This window comes from Perca flavescens, chromosome 5 (assembly GCF_004354835.1).
Source record: "Perca flavescens isolate YP-PL-M2 chromosome 5, PFLA_1.0, whole genome shotgun sequence".
NCBI lineage: Eukaryota > Metazoa > Chordata > Actinopteri > Perciformes > Percidae > Perca > Perca flavescens.
In genome coordinates this window covers 21,522,337-21,537,028 of record NC_041335.1, presented here as the reverse complement: position 1 = coordinate 21,537,028, position 14,692 = coordinate 21,522,337, and the positions used below count along the sequence as shown (strand labels likewise).

Below are 14,692 nucleotides of genomic sequence, written 5' to 3'. Positions count from 1 at the left end.
TTTGTTGTGTTATTATTTGGTCGGACCCTTGGAGGTGTCTGTGTGTACAGTATGGCTAGTGGCCATGTTTTGTCCATGTGTTGTTTTGTTTCTGCACGTGAGCTCATCTGTCTGCATGTGCGTATACAAAAAAATAGGATACGTCATTTGTGTCGCTCTTTCCCCAGGTCTGCCTCCTTTCTTCCATGACATAAAAGCACATCTACAGTACTGTACGTAATAATTTCTAAAGCATCAGTGGCCATAAAGTGGATGACCTCAGTATTATCAGTCTATGGGTGCAATGAGCAAATTATTCTTCCCTCAACAAAAGAGAAGCATTCTCTGACTGATGTCCATCTCCTGTTACTTATGCCTACGGCCAGTTGCGGTATTGATGACATGTAAATATTCTCAGTGCTTACAAGATGAGAGGGCTTGCATAATGTGTACGCTGATGCTTCACAGTTTCTTTCAATTGTTGTCTCCTACTTTTTAACTGCGTTTGCTGATCTGGTGCTGTGTTTTCACTTCATCCTCAATAGATAACTGCAACAGAAAGAACTGCACAAAATCCATAAATAATTGTCTGCAGTGCTAGAACAGAATATGAAGATGCAAGATAATGCTTAAAAGTGAAATAATCCTTACATACGTTGTGTGTCTGCTTATACATGTGAATTTTTTCATATTGTATACCAGGCTGAAATTGCACATGCATACTCTGTTGACTTTTATATCCCATCATATTTGTTTGTTTTTGTGTGTTTTACATTATTGTATATGTCTAATTGTGATCCTCCAACATACTATAAGAAACCTAAACATGAAACGCATAGAGTGCATACAAAAGTGGAGTAGCTTGCTTGGCTTCACTCGTTCATGTGTGATTGACATCACAGACAGTTGATACACCTGTCTGCCTGGTGGAGTGCTAATGTTAGCTCCTTTGACCACAACTCTAACAGCAGACAGTGCCATCTGAGCTCCACACTCAAAACTATTTTATAGGTAGTAACACATTGATGATTCTATTTTATAGCCAGCAGGGCACTGCGGATGTAGTTTTTATGTGAAAATAAGCACAATGAGATAAAAATAACCTACTCTGTTTTGGAAATGATAAGAAATAAAAGAAAGCCATTCTGTTAAGGTGGAATATAATAATACGTCTTTGAATAGAGTGCTGAAATAGGTTCAGTTGATGCTTGGGAAAATTGTAAATCGCTTGCTACGATTAAAAGTAAAATTTAATTTTGTCCTCAATTCTTTTCACCTATTTTCACTCCCACACATTATTCTCAATTTTAATAATGCTAACGTTGTTAACACAAAAAAAGCATGAGGTTTTCAGTAAATCCTTGTTTTATTGCTTCTTTTATTGCAATAATGAAAGTCAACCAACTCTATCTTCGTACGCTCTCTCCAGGTCATTGACATGCTTTAGCTGTTGGTTTTAGGTAAGTGTGGCAGCCAAGTGACTGACACAAGTCCCGCCCTTCAAGGAATTACTACTACCAAAACAACCACTCCCACTCCAGACATACCCAAGCTGCAGCTTAGGGAAGCATAGAGACAGCACAGGAGAGTCTAGTAACTCAAAGACAGGGACACAGTCATGAAAAGAGAGAAAGAGAGACAGAGGTAAGGAGGGAGGGGGAAGACTGTGAGAGGAAGAGGAGATCTTATTTCCACCAGTCAGGAAAAAAAACAACCTCAGGGACTTAGAGAGAAGCAGATTGAGAAAGTGGAACAGACTGTGTGTGCCTGGATGGATGAGAAAAGAGGAATATCACACGCTGGCAAGAAAGAAAAGTGCAAGTGAGTGACAGAGCGAGAGCCGGGTAAAGAACCACCTACTGTCAAAACGCTCAGAGCTCGGGGAAAAGCAGCAGCAGCAGCAGCAGCGGTGTGGAATAATCTTGGACGGAGGGTTGGATCTGACTGTACTCGGGTTTGCTCTCAAGCAGCTTGGCAGACCTGACCACTCCACCGAAATAACACTGAGGGAAGGAAGCTCCCACTGGATCACTTCAGACCAGTGAGGACTGTGGTCCGGCACTGCAGAGGGCTGGTCAGAGGACTCCAGGTGGCCCAGAGGGGGAGAGGTGTGTGTGTGTGTGTGTGTGTGTGTGTGGCTTTGTGTGTGTGTGTGTGTGTGTGTGTGTGTGTGTGTGTGGCTTTGTGTGTGTGTGTGTGTGTTTGCAGATGTAATGTGGAAGGAAAAGCCAGACCATGAGTATCATTCTTAAACCACGGTCGCGCTCCACCAGCTCATTGAAGAACACAGAGGGAATATGGTAAATAGATGGAGAACGTTGTCCTACTGGTAACATTTCCATGTTAATCCTGTTGTGTGTGTGTGTGTGTGTGTGTTTTGCTCTATTGTTCTTCATCCGCCTGTTTGTCGCTCTCCAAAATACTTCCTCTGCCTCACCGGCTTCTTCCCAGAAGTCCTTCCTTTACTTTGTTTGTACCTGCTTGCCATCACTCTTCTTGACCTTAAAACTTCTCTGCCTCTTCCATGGTTTGCTGTGGAAACCCTCTGTACCCTGTAGATATGTCAGTTACAGGGTTTTTGTGTGCATGGCATGACAAGTTCTGTGATCGGTTTTAGATTTGGTCTGTCCTTAACTCTAGTTTATTTTGTGCTTTATGAGACGGAGTTAATAACAACATGACACTTGCTGTAGTTGTCATGACCCTGGTGTCTTAACCTCAGTGTGCTTTCAATAGAACTCACTGTCTATTCCTCCAGTGAAATTGTGTAAAACAGCAAAGGAATCATTCATTGAAGAATGTGTTGTGTTACTCCATACATTGTCCTGTCTGCAAATGGCTCCAGATAAATGCAGGATGCAGAGCGCATGCCAGGGGCACAAATTGCCCTGCCCTCCCTCTCATGTCTCCTTCCCCTCCTGTCTCAACTTGTCCTTGCTTGTCAGCACTCTGCCCTGTAGCACAGTTTTTTTTTATTGTTGTACTCCGAGGCAGAGCTGTAAATGGATCAGAACAACCCTGGTCCAATGCACAGAGTTTGTGGGAGGTTCACAGTACTCACACTTTGTCAGTTTATTAATCTGCTCTATAACCTCTCCAGCAGGAAATGACGCTTGTGTGAAATGAAGACATATTAATTAGGTCTCTGAGGGCAGTAGTTTACTGAGCGGTGCAGATTACAGACAATACGTGATGTGGTTTGAGGGTGTGAAGTGTAGTGTAGCTACACTCATATTAGTGTTGGAGCTGAATGTAGCATATTAAAAGCTAATAATCTGGCAGTGTTAGGTTTGTATGAGCCATCTTCTTGAATGACTACCAAAAGCAGTAGTCAGCTGGACAAAGCATACCGCCTGTTCATCTGTCCTGCCCTCTTCTCTTCTGTTATTTACTGTTGTATCAAGGCTTCTTTCACTAATTCTCCTCATCGCTTGGTATTTCACAATTGTTATCACTGAGTTTACAAGATTTACAGTAGATTTGTGACTATAAGTATCACTTTAAACCTGAGTTGTAGGTGATAATTCTAGTGATAAGCTGTTTGTGGTAGGGTGGGTGTGCTTGTGCAATGTATGCATGTGTAATGCAGAAAGTCGGCTAATTCTCATCAAGAGAAGTACATAAAACACACATCTGTGTCCAGTATCTGTGTGTGTGTTTCTAACAGGCGAGCAATCGGGGCCATTCAAGTCAATGCTTGATATTCCACCAGCCGCACAACGGCGTGTCCCAGAAGCGTGTGTGAAGCGGCTCTCCGATAAAGATACGCGCCAGGTCTATTTTCACGCGAGCCACCCGGACAGCCAGCCCCCCCCCCAGTATTGTCTACGTCTCCTCTACAAGACCACAGACAATAAAAGATTCATCTTAGAGGTGGAAAAAATAATAAAACATCACAGATCCTTTTTATCATGACAACACCAGAAAAGAGAAGGCATGGAGTTTAATTACAGAAGGGCTTGGAGTAGAAGGTACATACTAGTTTAATAAACAAGTAATTGTTCTGTATTTGTAGAGACAATAAAATGTGCGAGTTGGGCAGCAAGACGCTCCGCTTCTGACCGTACAGATCCACCTGTCCGTGTGACGCTTCTGTCGCGCCATGCTCCACTCTGTTCCTATGGGTGATGCCAAGCGACTTTAACGCGCCTGCAAAGCATCCCGGGAAGGCGGTGCTACATTAGAAAAAATGCTGCATGTCCAAAAAGCTGGCCGATGCCCATCTTGATGCAAATGAATCCGTTGAACGTGATTTGACTATCCAATAGAAGTCATCCTTCAGACTGACCTTTGTCGATCTGAAATGAAGTAGCCAGACCCATGTGACGCGTTCGTCCAATCAGCTGCTGGTCAAGGGCATGGAGCAGCAACCATGGATGTATGACGTTGCGACACCACGCTTCAGTTGTGTTGCCAAAATGGATCTGTATGGTGAGACGCTCCCAGTGTGGAATGGCGCGTGCGGAAGACGGTACAAAACCGGAACGCAGCACAGACGCACGTACCCAGTGGAAAATGCCTGTTAGCTGTATGTTTGTGACGGTGTATGCTTTGTCTGCTTGCATGAGTGCTTGTGTGCTTACGTATTTAAGACAACGATGTGGTGTCTGTGTGTGACGTACCCCTTGGCTTGACCAAACTCAGACCCCACTCCACCCAGTTGTGTAAATGCAGGTTTGTGTACACAGAATTTTGAGTATTTTCCAGCGTGTTAGCTTTATGGGAGTTTGGTAAAAGGTGAAAGATAAGGATTTGGCGATCAGGTGTTTATGAAATCCTTTTAGCTCCACACCTATTGTAACGCCTCTTTCCCACTTTAAAACCCGTAGGGATGTTGTGGTGTGCTGGGATAATAAATAAAACTCAAGTGTTTGCCTCTGGCCTTTGTCAGTCCGCAGTTGGGCATCTCAGGCAGGCCGTAAATATACATGTTATCTGGCCACTCATAGGGTCTGACAACATGCCAGTTATCTAACATATTTTTAAAATTTGACCTTTAGGAATTCAGACCTGAGATGATGAATAGGACTGAAAATAGGTTCATAGTTAAGTGCAAAGTACCCCTTTGCCTTGAACCATGTGACCTGAGATGACGCATTGCCATGGTGACCTCTTTGTATGTCTCTCATGATTGACTGAGTTTTCTGAATGGCGCAGTGACTGCGAACACTAAAGCAGTGTTACGACTAAAAGGGAAGGTTTCAGTTTGCTTATACCTGACAGGGCAAGAAAAACGAGAGAGAGAGAGAGAGAGAGAGAGAGAGAGAGAGAGAGAGAGAGAAGCCCATACCTTCTTTCAGTGCAGATTTCTGTACATATTCAAGTCTTGTATATTAATGAGAAACTGCACTTTGATGTAAAGACTTCAAAATAGGGGTGAGAAAAAAAATGTATGCAGCATAGTATCGCAATATTTTCTGTGGCAAGTTTTCCTTTGGGGTAGAGCCCGACCGATACATCGGCGGGACAATATTATCGGCCAATATTAGGCATTTTCCAAACTATCAGTATCGGCATTTATAATAGCCGTTAAATAATTCTGATAAATGAATATTTAAAAAATAAAATAAAAACGGACGAAACACTCTTCAACCATGTTATGAGTGTTGGCGTTGCATAGTTTGTAAACCAGAGGGCACTCTACAACGTCTCTGTTGGCAACACTTTTCTTTTTTTTGTGTGTTTTTGTTCAAAGGACTTTAAGTTTCATATCTTAAGTTTGTATTTTTATACATTTTATTTATCAGAACTTTATATTTTAATGTTATTCTGTTCTGTTGTGACAATAAAACATTAAAATATTATTTTAGTGAGGACTTATAAATGACTACAAATAAGTAATGTTAACGAAATCTGTTTGTTTTGTTGTATTTCTATATTTCTGTTTCTGTGTTTAAAAAAATAAATAAAAAATCTGCCGATATATCAGAATATCAGATTATTAAATCACCAAATATTTGAATCGATATCAGCCTTAAAAATCCATTATCAGTCGGGCTCTACTTTGGGGACATTATTTGAAGTTGGAAAAAAAGGTAATAAATTGCAATATATTGCAGAATATTGCAATATGTTTACAAGCGCAATTATATCATATCATGACATAAGTAACGTGATAATATCATCAGTGTTTCCTCTAGGATTTTTCTTAGCAGTGGGGGCAGATCTGTATTTTCATTTAAAATTGTTTTTATTTACATTACACAAAAGGCATGAAAATACAATCACTTTTACCTATTTTGGCCATACACGATATTGACCGCTCGGATTTTTGCGGTTTTGTTTTTAATCTTTTGCGTGGTTGAAGATGCATTTTGGTTGCTTAGTGATAATCATTGTCTCTGTCAGAGAAACGTAACTAGCGGTCTCGAGTAACAAGTGTGGGCATCACCGATGGGCCAAAGGCAAAGCCAGAGTCGGTAACGTAGGCTACGACGTGGATGGACTTGGTTCTGAATCAGAAGAAAAGCACCGGGCGTGGTACACGTAGATGGTCGGTAGCTGTCTTCGAGTTCATATAACTTTATACATGCAACAACTGGCTGGAATCATTGCACACATCGTCTCTAAGGAGTACACCAGCTGTAAAATGTCCCGAAGGAAGTTCATGCAGCAACTGGCAGAGGAGCTGAGAGCGGAGTTTATGGAGGAAAAAAAGGGAAGCGGCGCACGGTCCGAACAGCGCTTCGCACCACAGCAGACACCAAAACGGAGGCAGTGCCTGCCAGGTTAGGTTATAAATGTTCAAATAACATAGCCAACTTTTTATTGTTATTTGGCTGTGAATTATGTTGAATGAATTTTCCCCAATATGTTTCATGAATGTATGAAATAATCACGGTTTAGCCTACTATGCCATGATCTGATATCAAGGGCGTTGTATTGAATTAACAGCCACGTGCAATTTAGCTAACAGGTGAAGGTGAGAGTAAAAATGAGCAAGAACTATAGACTAATACAGGCTTAAATGAACTGACAATATTAGTTATATGACTTACAGTTCTCAAGGATGCACACATGCCATCTCAACCGGGTCCTCCATAGCCTGTCTCTTTTTTCTTTCTCCCTTTTCTCTGAGTGGCACGTGTGCCCACTCGCGTTGTGAATCCCGTGTCCGCGCTATTCTCCAACGTGTTTTCTAATAATCGATAGACGCTTTATTTCTGATACCGTGGCGGACCGCCACTTGCCAATCAACATAGAGGAAACACTGATCATATTGTGGGGTCTCTGGTGATTCCCAGCCCTACTTTGAAATGTTATCAACTATAAAATTCACCATCCACTGTGTCACACACACCTTATTGATTTATTTGTCAAAGACCAATTTTGCCAGGATTTTCCGCCTAGTTGTTGTTAATTTCACTTAATGCATGTGTGTTTGCATGACTGCTTCCATTTACGTGTGATGTGTGCCTAAGAAGGGGTGTGTAGCGTATGAGTATGTCCGATAGCGAAAACGTGTCTTGGTTATTATCAGCAAGTGGTCAGTCACTTATCTAATTGGTCTGAGTGCCCTCTGCATTTTTCTTTTACATTTGTCTTAAGTTTTCTGGTGGTATGGAATTGTTTGGCTCTGCCCACTCCCCTGTTGACTATCCATACAAGATGGCAAAGACAGTGCTGAGAATTAGAGGTTTATGAGCACTTAACATGTTGCCTCATGGAGCTATTTTTAGCCAGCATGTTAAAGAGTATTTAACAATGGAACTCAATTTGCTGCTTTGCCTACGTGTGCTGCAACATTAGGTTCCCTATTGTATGTGCAAGCTTAGGCAAAGAAAAAGAAGCAGAACTGAATGCTCCGTCTTACTCATTTCATTAAGTTTGGCACATTTCACCTACCATAGGGCTAGCTGGTCTGTGTGATCTTTAAGGCTGGATTACAGTAAAGCAGTGTTTTAAACTTTAATTTAACTTGATTTTTTCGATACAGATGGTACCCGAGTTTCAGTACTGGTACCAAATCATTCTTTTTCCGTACCTTATCCTCATCCATAAAAATGACATTTTATGTTTGTCAGTGAGGATAAAGTAGTAATATATATTTGGTGGTTTCAATATCTTTGACCTGACCTGTCTTTTTCGTAAATAAACATATAAGATCACTCATTCAAAGTTTATCGGTGTTTTAAGCCCCCAACGTCTCCTTCCAGGCAGCGCTGCATGGAAGGCACTAGGATTAGGCAATGGTTATGGTTAGGGTTAGGGTTAAGGTTAGGTGCCTTGAAGTCAACGGTCGCAGCGCTGCCTTGAAGGAGACGTTGGGCTTAAAACACCATCAAGCTCATTCTAATCTCCTGTTGTGTCTCTGGTGCGAATTCATTGTTTTTTTTGGAAAGCACATTGAGTCAGAGAAGGTCACATTCCTTAAATAAAAATACTAATCTAATTTTCTCAGATTTGTTTTCTAGCTGCACTGTGTTGGTTTTATTATGCATTTAAAGTGATCAGGGGTATAAGCATGTAAAGCTGATGTGCTGTGGCTCTGAAATCTCACCAAACCAACACAGCTTTTCCATTACGTGCAGCATGTCTGAATCTTATGCGTCATCTGTGCTAAGTCTTTTCGTCTTTGGTCTCTACATCTTTTTCTCTGCCATGGGTCGCTGTTTTGCACTTAGAACTTGGTCAAGGTTACCACGCATTTGTTCAGGATCACATACCTACACTCCGCATGCATGCAAGGGAACACACTCCTCACAATCCTCTTAAATACAGACACTTGAAAGCTCTCTCACACACACACACACACACACACGCACTCACAGCTCTGACATGTCTGTCCTTGTCTTTCCTACACTGCCTGTCCTCACAGCTTTCTAAAATAAATCAAGTGTCGTCTTCCCTCTTTCTATTTAATTCGACCCACAGCTCTGTTGAGATCAACACCATGGCACACTTTTCTAAACACACCTGTAACTGCAGTTTATGCCCAATCTTTTATTTTTTTATAATGTCTCTTATTACTAGTGAAAGAGAAGGTTATATAATTTTTCAATTATTCTTGCCACTTTGGGAAGGCACTTAAATATCATGTTTGGATTACATATTGTCTCTTGCATTGTTGGACATTTTCTGGCCCACCAGCTGATGTATCAAAAAGACACTTATGCCCTGACCTCTTTCTCCAGTACGTCTCCTCACAGCACTGTCACGTCAAATCGTGTGGTGTTTCTAATTGCTCAAGTGACCCAGGGGTGGGTGTGTGTGTGTGTGTGTGTGTGTGTGTGTGTGTGTGTGTGTGTGTGTGTGTGTGTGAGAGAGAGAGGGAAAGACAAATGCAGAAGGATAGAGAAGCTCGAGACAACAGAGATGGAGAGTCAAAGACCGAGGATAAAAAGAAGAGTGTGGTGTCCTTAGGTATATGTGACCCAGCTGCGTCCTACAGTATAAAGTCAGCCACTACTCATCTATCTCAGTGCCCTTACAACTAAAGTACTGTACATGTCTTGTGTTTTAACCTAGCAACGCTCTGTTACAGTGCAGCTAAAAGTTTTTTTTTAGCAACATACAATCCTGTATTTTTTCTTTTTTCCCTGCAACCTAAACTGAATGACTACAAACTAATGAAACTGTGGGAAGCACTGTCCCTGCAGGCCGTTTTCTTGTCTACTCTCAAAGCTGCAGCTATTGTAGCTACATTTCTTACCACAGTAATGCTATTTAGATTACAGTAATAATTATGTCTTAGTTTATGTGTCTTGCTTTCATTTTTCAGTTAACCATTTTTAGACATGACACAGATATTGGGCTTTGATCACAACAAAGATAACACACTGTATACCTGGATTTTAATTTATAGTCCAAACGTCACAAGTTTGTTCCAGAGGATTTTATAATTTATACAGAAAACAGCAAATTAACACAAACCTATATTATCTGCTAGCAACCCGCCAATTACAGGTGAAAATGAATTGTAATGGGTAGCTTTATCTAGTTTTTTTTCTTTTACTTTTTTTCCCCAACATATGCTTGCTCATCAAAGGCATGTGTTTTGTGTCAGAGCAGGGGAAAAGGCCAGACATTCCAACTATGATGTCAATGCTGTTGCAATACTTCAGTAAACCTGTTGCTAACATCATTCCCAAAGATGGAGTGTGGAGTCACACTGACTGTATACACACACATACTCATACACACTGTGAGTAGATTTAGTGTCAGGGGTTTGGCTGACAATCTGTTTAGGTTGTGACGTCAAAGTAAGTGTGATAATGAATCAGTTGTCAAACATAAGCTGAGTGTTGTGTTTTGTTACTTTCACTGTCTATCTATCTATCTATCACCTTTGTCTCTTTCAAATGCAAACATGATACAAACACCCATACACACTTATCATTACAAAGAACAGCTGGAGAACGGACCGACCTGTGCCTGGAATGGCAGTTAATACTTCACTTGTTGTGTGGCTGGATTCCAAGAACACATATCAAGTATCACACGAAAATCCATCTTGTCAGGCTTCAAGTAATGCGTTTGTGTCTGAACTACCAGCTATCTAGTGTGATGACTGCCTCATTTAATTCAAAACAATAATGGCAGACATGATAGACAGATGGTTCATCCAATCACGTGGCAGGTATTTTATGACAATTTCCAATGATGGCTTCTCAGATGGTTCTGTGTAACAAACCATCTGGCGCGTCAGGTTAGTTTCACACCTGCAGTAAAGAAAACAGATGGCTCACTTGATGTGATAAGATGGTGTGGATGGGATTGTGTGTGTGTGTGTGTGTGTGTGTGTGTGTGTGTGTGTGTGTGTGTGTGTGTGTGTGTGTGTGTGTGTGTGTGTGTGTGTGTGTGTGTGTGTGTGTGTGTGTGTGTGTGTAAGGCCTGATTTATGGTTCTGCGGAGGCTCCACGCAGAGCTTTCGCCATAGCCTGTGTAAGTTGCCTGAAGTGTATACTTATAGAAAATAGCAGGGCCGGCGCGTGTGTGTGTGTGTCTGTGGAGAGTGTGTGGTAGAGCAAGTGAGAGAATGACGATAATTAGCTTTGGAGTGAGTGCCGACTCCCACGGAAAGAAAGTGTACGTGTTGTTAATCCCCGCAACGTGTAGTTAATTTTTTTATTTTTTTGGAGGTGCACATCAGGCTTGGCATAGGGTTGGGATCTCCACGTACCTAAGGTGTCGATTTAACACCGAAGCATAAATTGGCCTTAAGGCTACATCAAGATTAATGTTTTTGTGTTTAAAAATGCAAATCTTACACAAAGTGGAACTGCTCCCTCTCTCAACCTCATACCCTTTTTTTTGTTTGTTTTTTTTGCTTTTATTTGGTTGGTAATGGCAGTATGTGGGTGGTGTGGGTGGGATGGGATTGATTTTCAAATAAGAAAACAGAAATCAAGACACTGTAACTAAATGAATAGATCTGTATTGTCTTAGCTTTCTTGAATAAAAACATGGTTTAAAAAAAAAAAACTTGTCCACGTGACATAAATGTCATCATCAGAGGGTATACCTCCAATTGTTAGTGACCTACTCCGCATGTGAGAATTGCGTCCTCCAAACGGATAGTATAAACAGACCTACTATGCTCTCTGATGCATCCGTTCCAGAGTATAATCAAGCCTTTACACACAGCATGCTAGCAGCTGAGCAGAGAGAGAGGGCGACTTTGCAGTCTGCGGTCACGCTACAAAAACGTGCATACAGGCTGAAATTCAACTGTGGTGTTTTGTCGGGATTAAGTTATGGGCCGAGGGAAATTTATGCAGTGCAAAGTGCAATGGTAAAACACTGCACTGCTATGCTGTCCATCTCAGCTGAAAATGTCTGGCTGAGTCCTTCCCTTCCCTACTATGTTTCATATCACACAACATATGCACTCCTGTAACTTTCACTAGCAAAAAATAAAAAATAAAGAATAAATAAAAGCCATCACGTCACCGCGGTAATGCGGTTATCGTTGTTATCGTTACAGCCTTACTTATACATCCATAATTTTCAACCACAGAGTAACATTCATCAATCTGCTTCCTGTTTACACTGGCATCAGCATAAGTGAATGGTCATGTGATACACATTGTCAGACGTATTAATATGAATTTAAAAATAAAAAAGTAATAGTGTGGATGTAGCCTAAGAACAAGTTAGAGACCAGGAAGAGGACAATTTGATTGCCCTTCCCTCAGTCATCAGGCAGACTGCCAAACTATCCCATTCCACAACCAAAGTTCACACTCATTTAGCTGCTGCTACTCTGAAAGTTCACACAGAGATAACACCGCATTTAGCCATTTGGTTGTTGGGGAAAATATGCCTGGCATGTCCTGTGTGTCGTTGTGGCTGCCTAGCATGTTCAAATACTCAGAGATAACCTGCAGTACTGTTAGATGTGCAAAGCATAATGACTTCTTCCTCTTAAAATCACTCACATAAAATGTTCCCAAATCATGAGTACAACCCCCTAGTTTCACAACTTACAAACCAAACTTGCTAAACACATTCAAAGTGATAATAACTTGCACCTGTTAGGTCAGTGAATCATCTGTTGTTGAGGATGTGAAATACCCTGAAGAAAATGTACAAGCTCAAGATGGAAAACAGGAAGGGTACTGATGGCAATCTTAGTCATTTCTCATTTTGTAATGACGAGGAATGTTTTAGTTGTTAGTTGGATGTTTAAGTTCGGCAATGGGGCATGCTTTCTACGTATGTACACTCACACTGTTCATTCTGTTCTTAAGACATTCTCTGCTCTTCCATATTGAACATAGCGCTAACATGAGCAGGGTGTTCTGTACTGGTTAGTCGTAGATGATATTGGGTTAAATGTGTGGTTGTTTCCATAGTGAGGATGATGATGAGAAAGGGAACGTCATCCCTGCGCGTATTTCGTTTCGCACTTGGGGGAATCCCCCCTGACTTTAGCATCCACACAGGATGGGATTATGGGATTGCTCGATAGACTTAGTGATGAGGCAGATATCCGTGATGACAGGCATTAGTTACACCTGGGCGAACAATCACCAAGGAGACTAAGGAGCTCATCGTGACATCCCAGTGGGAAACGGTGTCACTGGTTTAGAGACACCTTTCAACTGTGAGTCATTGGCATTGTCAGTTCAGAGGTAGTCCCTGTGGCCCTGTGCAGAGTTTAAACAAAGCATATCGCTTGTGGTTGTATGTAGATTGCTTTGAATATTGCTGCATTAGTTCTAACTGTTGATGATACAGCCAATTATTTTTCCATCATAATCATGCAATAATCAGCCAGATAATGAGTGATAAACTGATTAGAATTTCACTTAACAGCGACAGTGCATGTCAGAGCCCATGCTGCTGCAATAGAAAAAATAGTCATGTGGGTTTAGTTGATATGTGAGTAAGCTCTGAAGTCATCAAGACCTCTAACATATTAATGTTTACATAAAGCCTTTGATTTATTTAGACATGGATAGACAATCCACATCATGCAGCAATAAGTACAGTCTGATACATACAGCACCTTTTTAGAAGTTTATTTATTCATTCATGCATGGTGTGCACTTTTATTAGATGTTGTATGTAAAGACTGGAGTGGCATCATTTCAGGTGGCGGTCTAAATGGATTTTAAGGATAATGAATCACTACATCCTTCCCCTCATCTTCCTTTTATTATTTCCTTTTATGGAGTGTCATTGGAGATTTGAACATGATCATAAATGTTGCTTGACCTTTCAAATACCCTCAAAATAATGTTTTTAGTTATGCAATACAATTTTTGTTTTACAATACCAATTAGCATCAGCTGTACAGTTTCAGATTCTGATTCTTCCTCTATCTTTCTCTCCATATGTAGTTTCGATGTGGACAATGGCACGTCATCAGGTCGCAGCCCCCTGGACCCCATGGCCAGCCCGGGCTCAGGCCTCATCCTGCAGGCCAATTTTGTCCACAGCCAACGGAGAGAGTCGTTCCTGTACCGCTCCGACAGTGACTACGACCTCTCACCCAAGTCTATGTCCCGGAACTCCTCCATTGCCAGTGACATGTGAGTGCATGGTGTCTTTTGCTTTCACCTGAACCTTCATAAAATACACCCAAATGCTACCTATTGTGCTAAATGTGGTTAATTATGCTTTGTTTTGCCTCTCTGAATCTGTGTCACGGCTGAATGTTTATTAGACCAGGTCTTAAAGCTGCCACGCGGCTAGCTTTGGCCCTGGTGGGAAGTGTGCATGACCAACAGCTGATTGTGTGGTGTAACATCTATTCTTAGCCATATCCAGTAGCATAAACAAGGTGGTCAGTCACAAAGTGTCCACAAGCACTATTTATGTGACTCTTGATATTTGGCAAATTGCTGATTATGTCTGTATAACTCATAAGAATAATGGGATGGATGGAGTAGAACACACTCCAGACAAATACACACTAACTGGCATCTTCTGGGTCAGTGTATATAATAAAAGCACATTCCTCATTTCACACAGTGGTGGCTATCTAGTTACTTAGTGCTACAGGAAATAAAAATATTGACTAAAAATATAGCATTTTGATCCAGCTTGAAGAAATGACAAATAGACAAAAGGATGAAAATTAATGTCCTGCAGTAACCTTAGACATCCTCCTCACTGCTGCTTCCTGGAGTATTAACCCAAAGACCCTTCTTTGACCCATGCCCACTATCCAGTTACCATGTTAAAAACCTAAAATGAAAAAAATTATCATTTATGCCTCATCCTTTCATATCTTTTTTTCTCTTAAATTGCATGAACACGGAAA

The 14,692-nt window shown here is 41.2% G+C and overlaps 1 protein-coding gene across 4 annotated transcripts in view; it reads left to right on the top strand.

Moving 5' to 3' along the window:
• pde4d (phosphodiesterase 4D, cAMP-specific) overlaps positions 1–14,692 on the top strand; it is a 211,894-nt gene that overhangs the window by 157,630 nt on the left and 39,572 nt on the right. For 3 of the 4 annotated variants that reach the window (XM_028578739.1, XM_028578738.1, XM_028578740.1), the window contains one exon: positions 13,767–13,958. In XM_028578739.1, the coding sequence (XP_028434540.1) occupies positions 13,767–13,958 (192 nt within the window). Of the gene's footprint in view, positions 1–2,203; positions 2,280–13,766; positions 13,959–14,692 lie in introns of those variants that run through there. The other variant, XM_028578741.1, reaches the window with a different exon arrangement.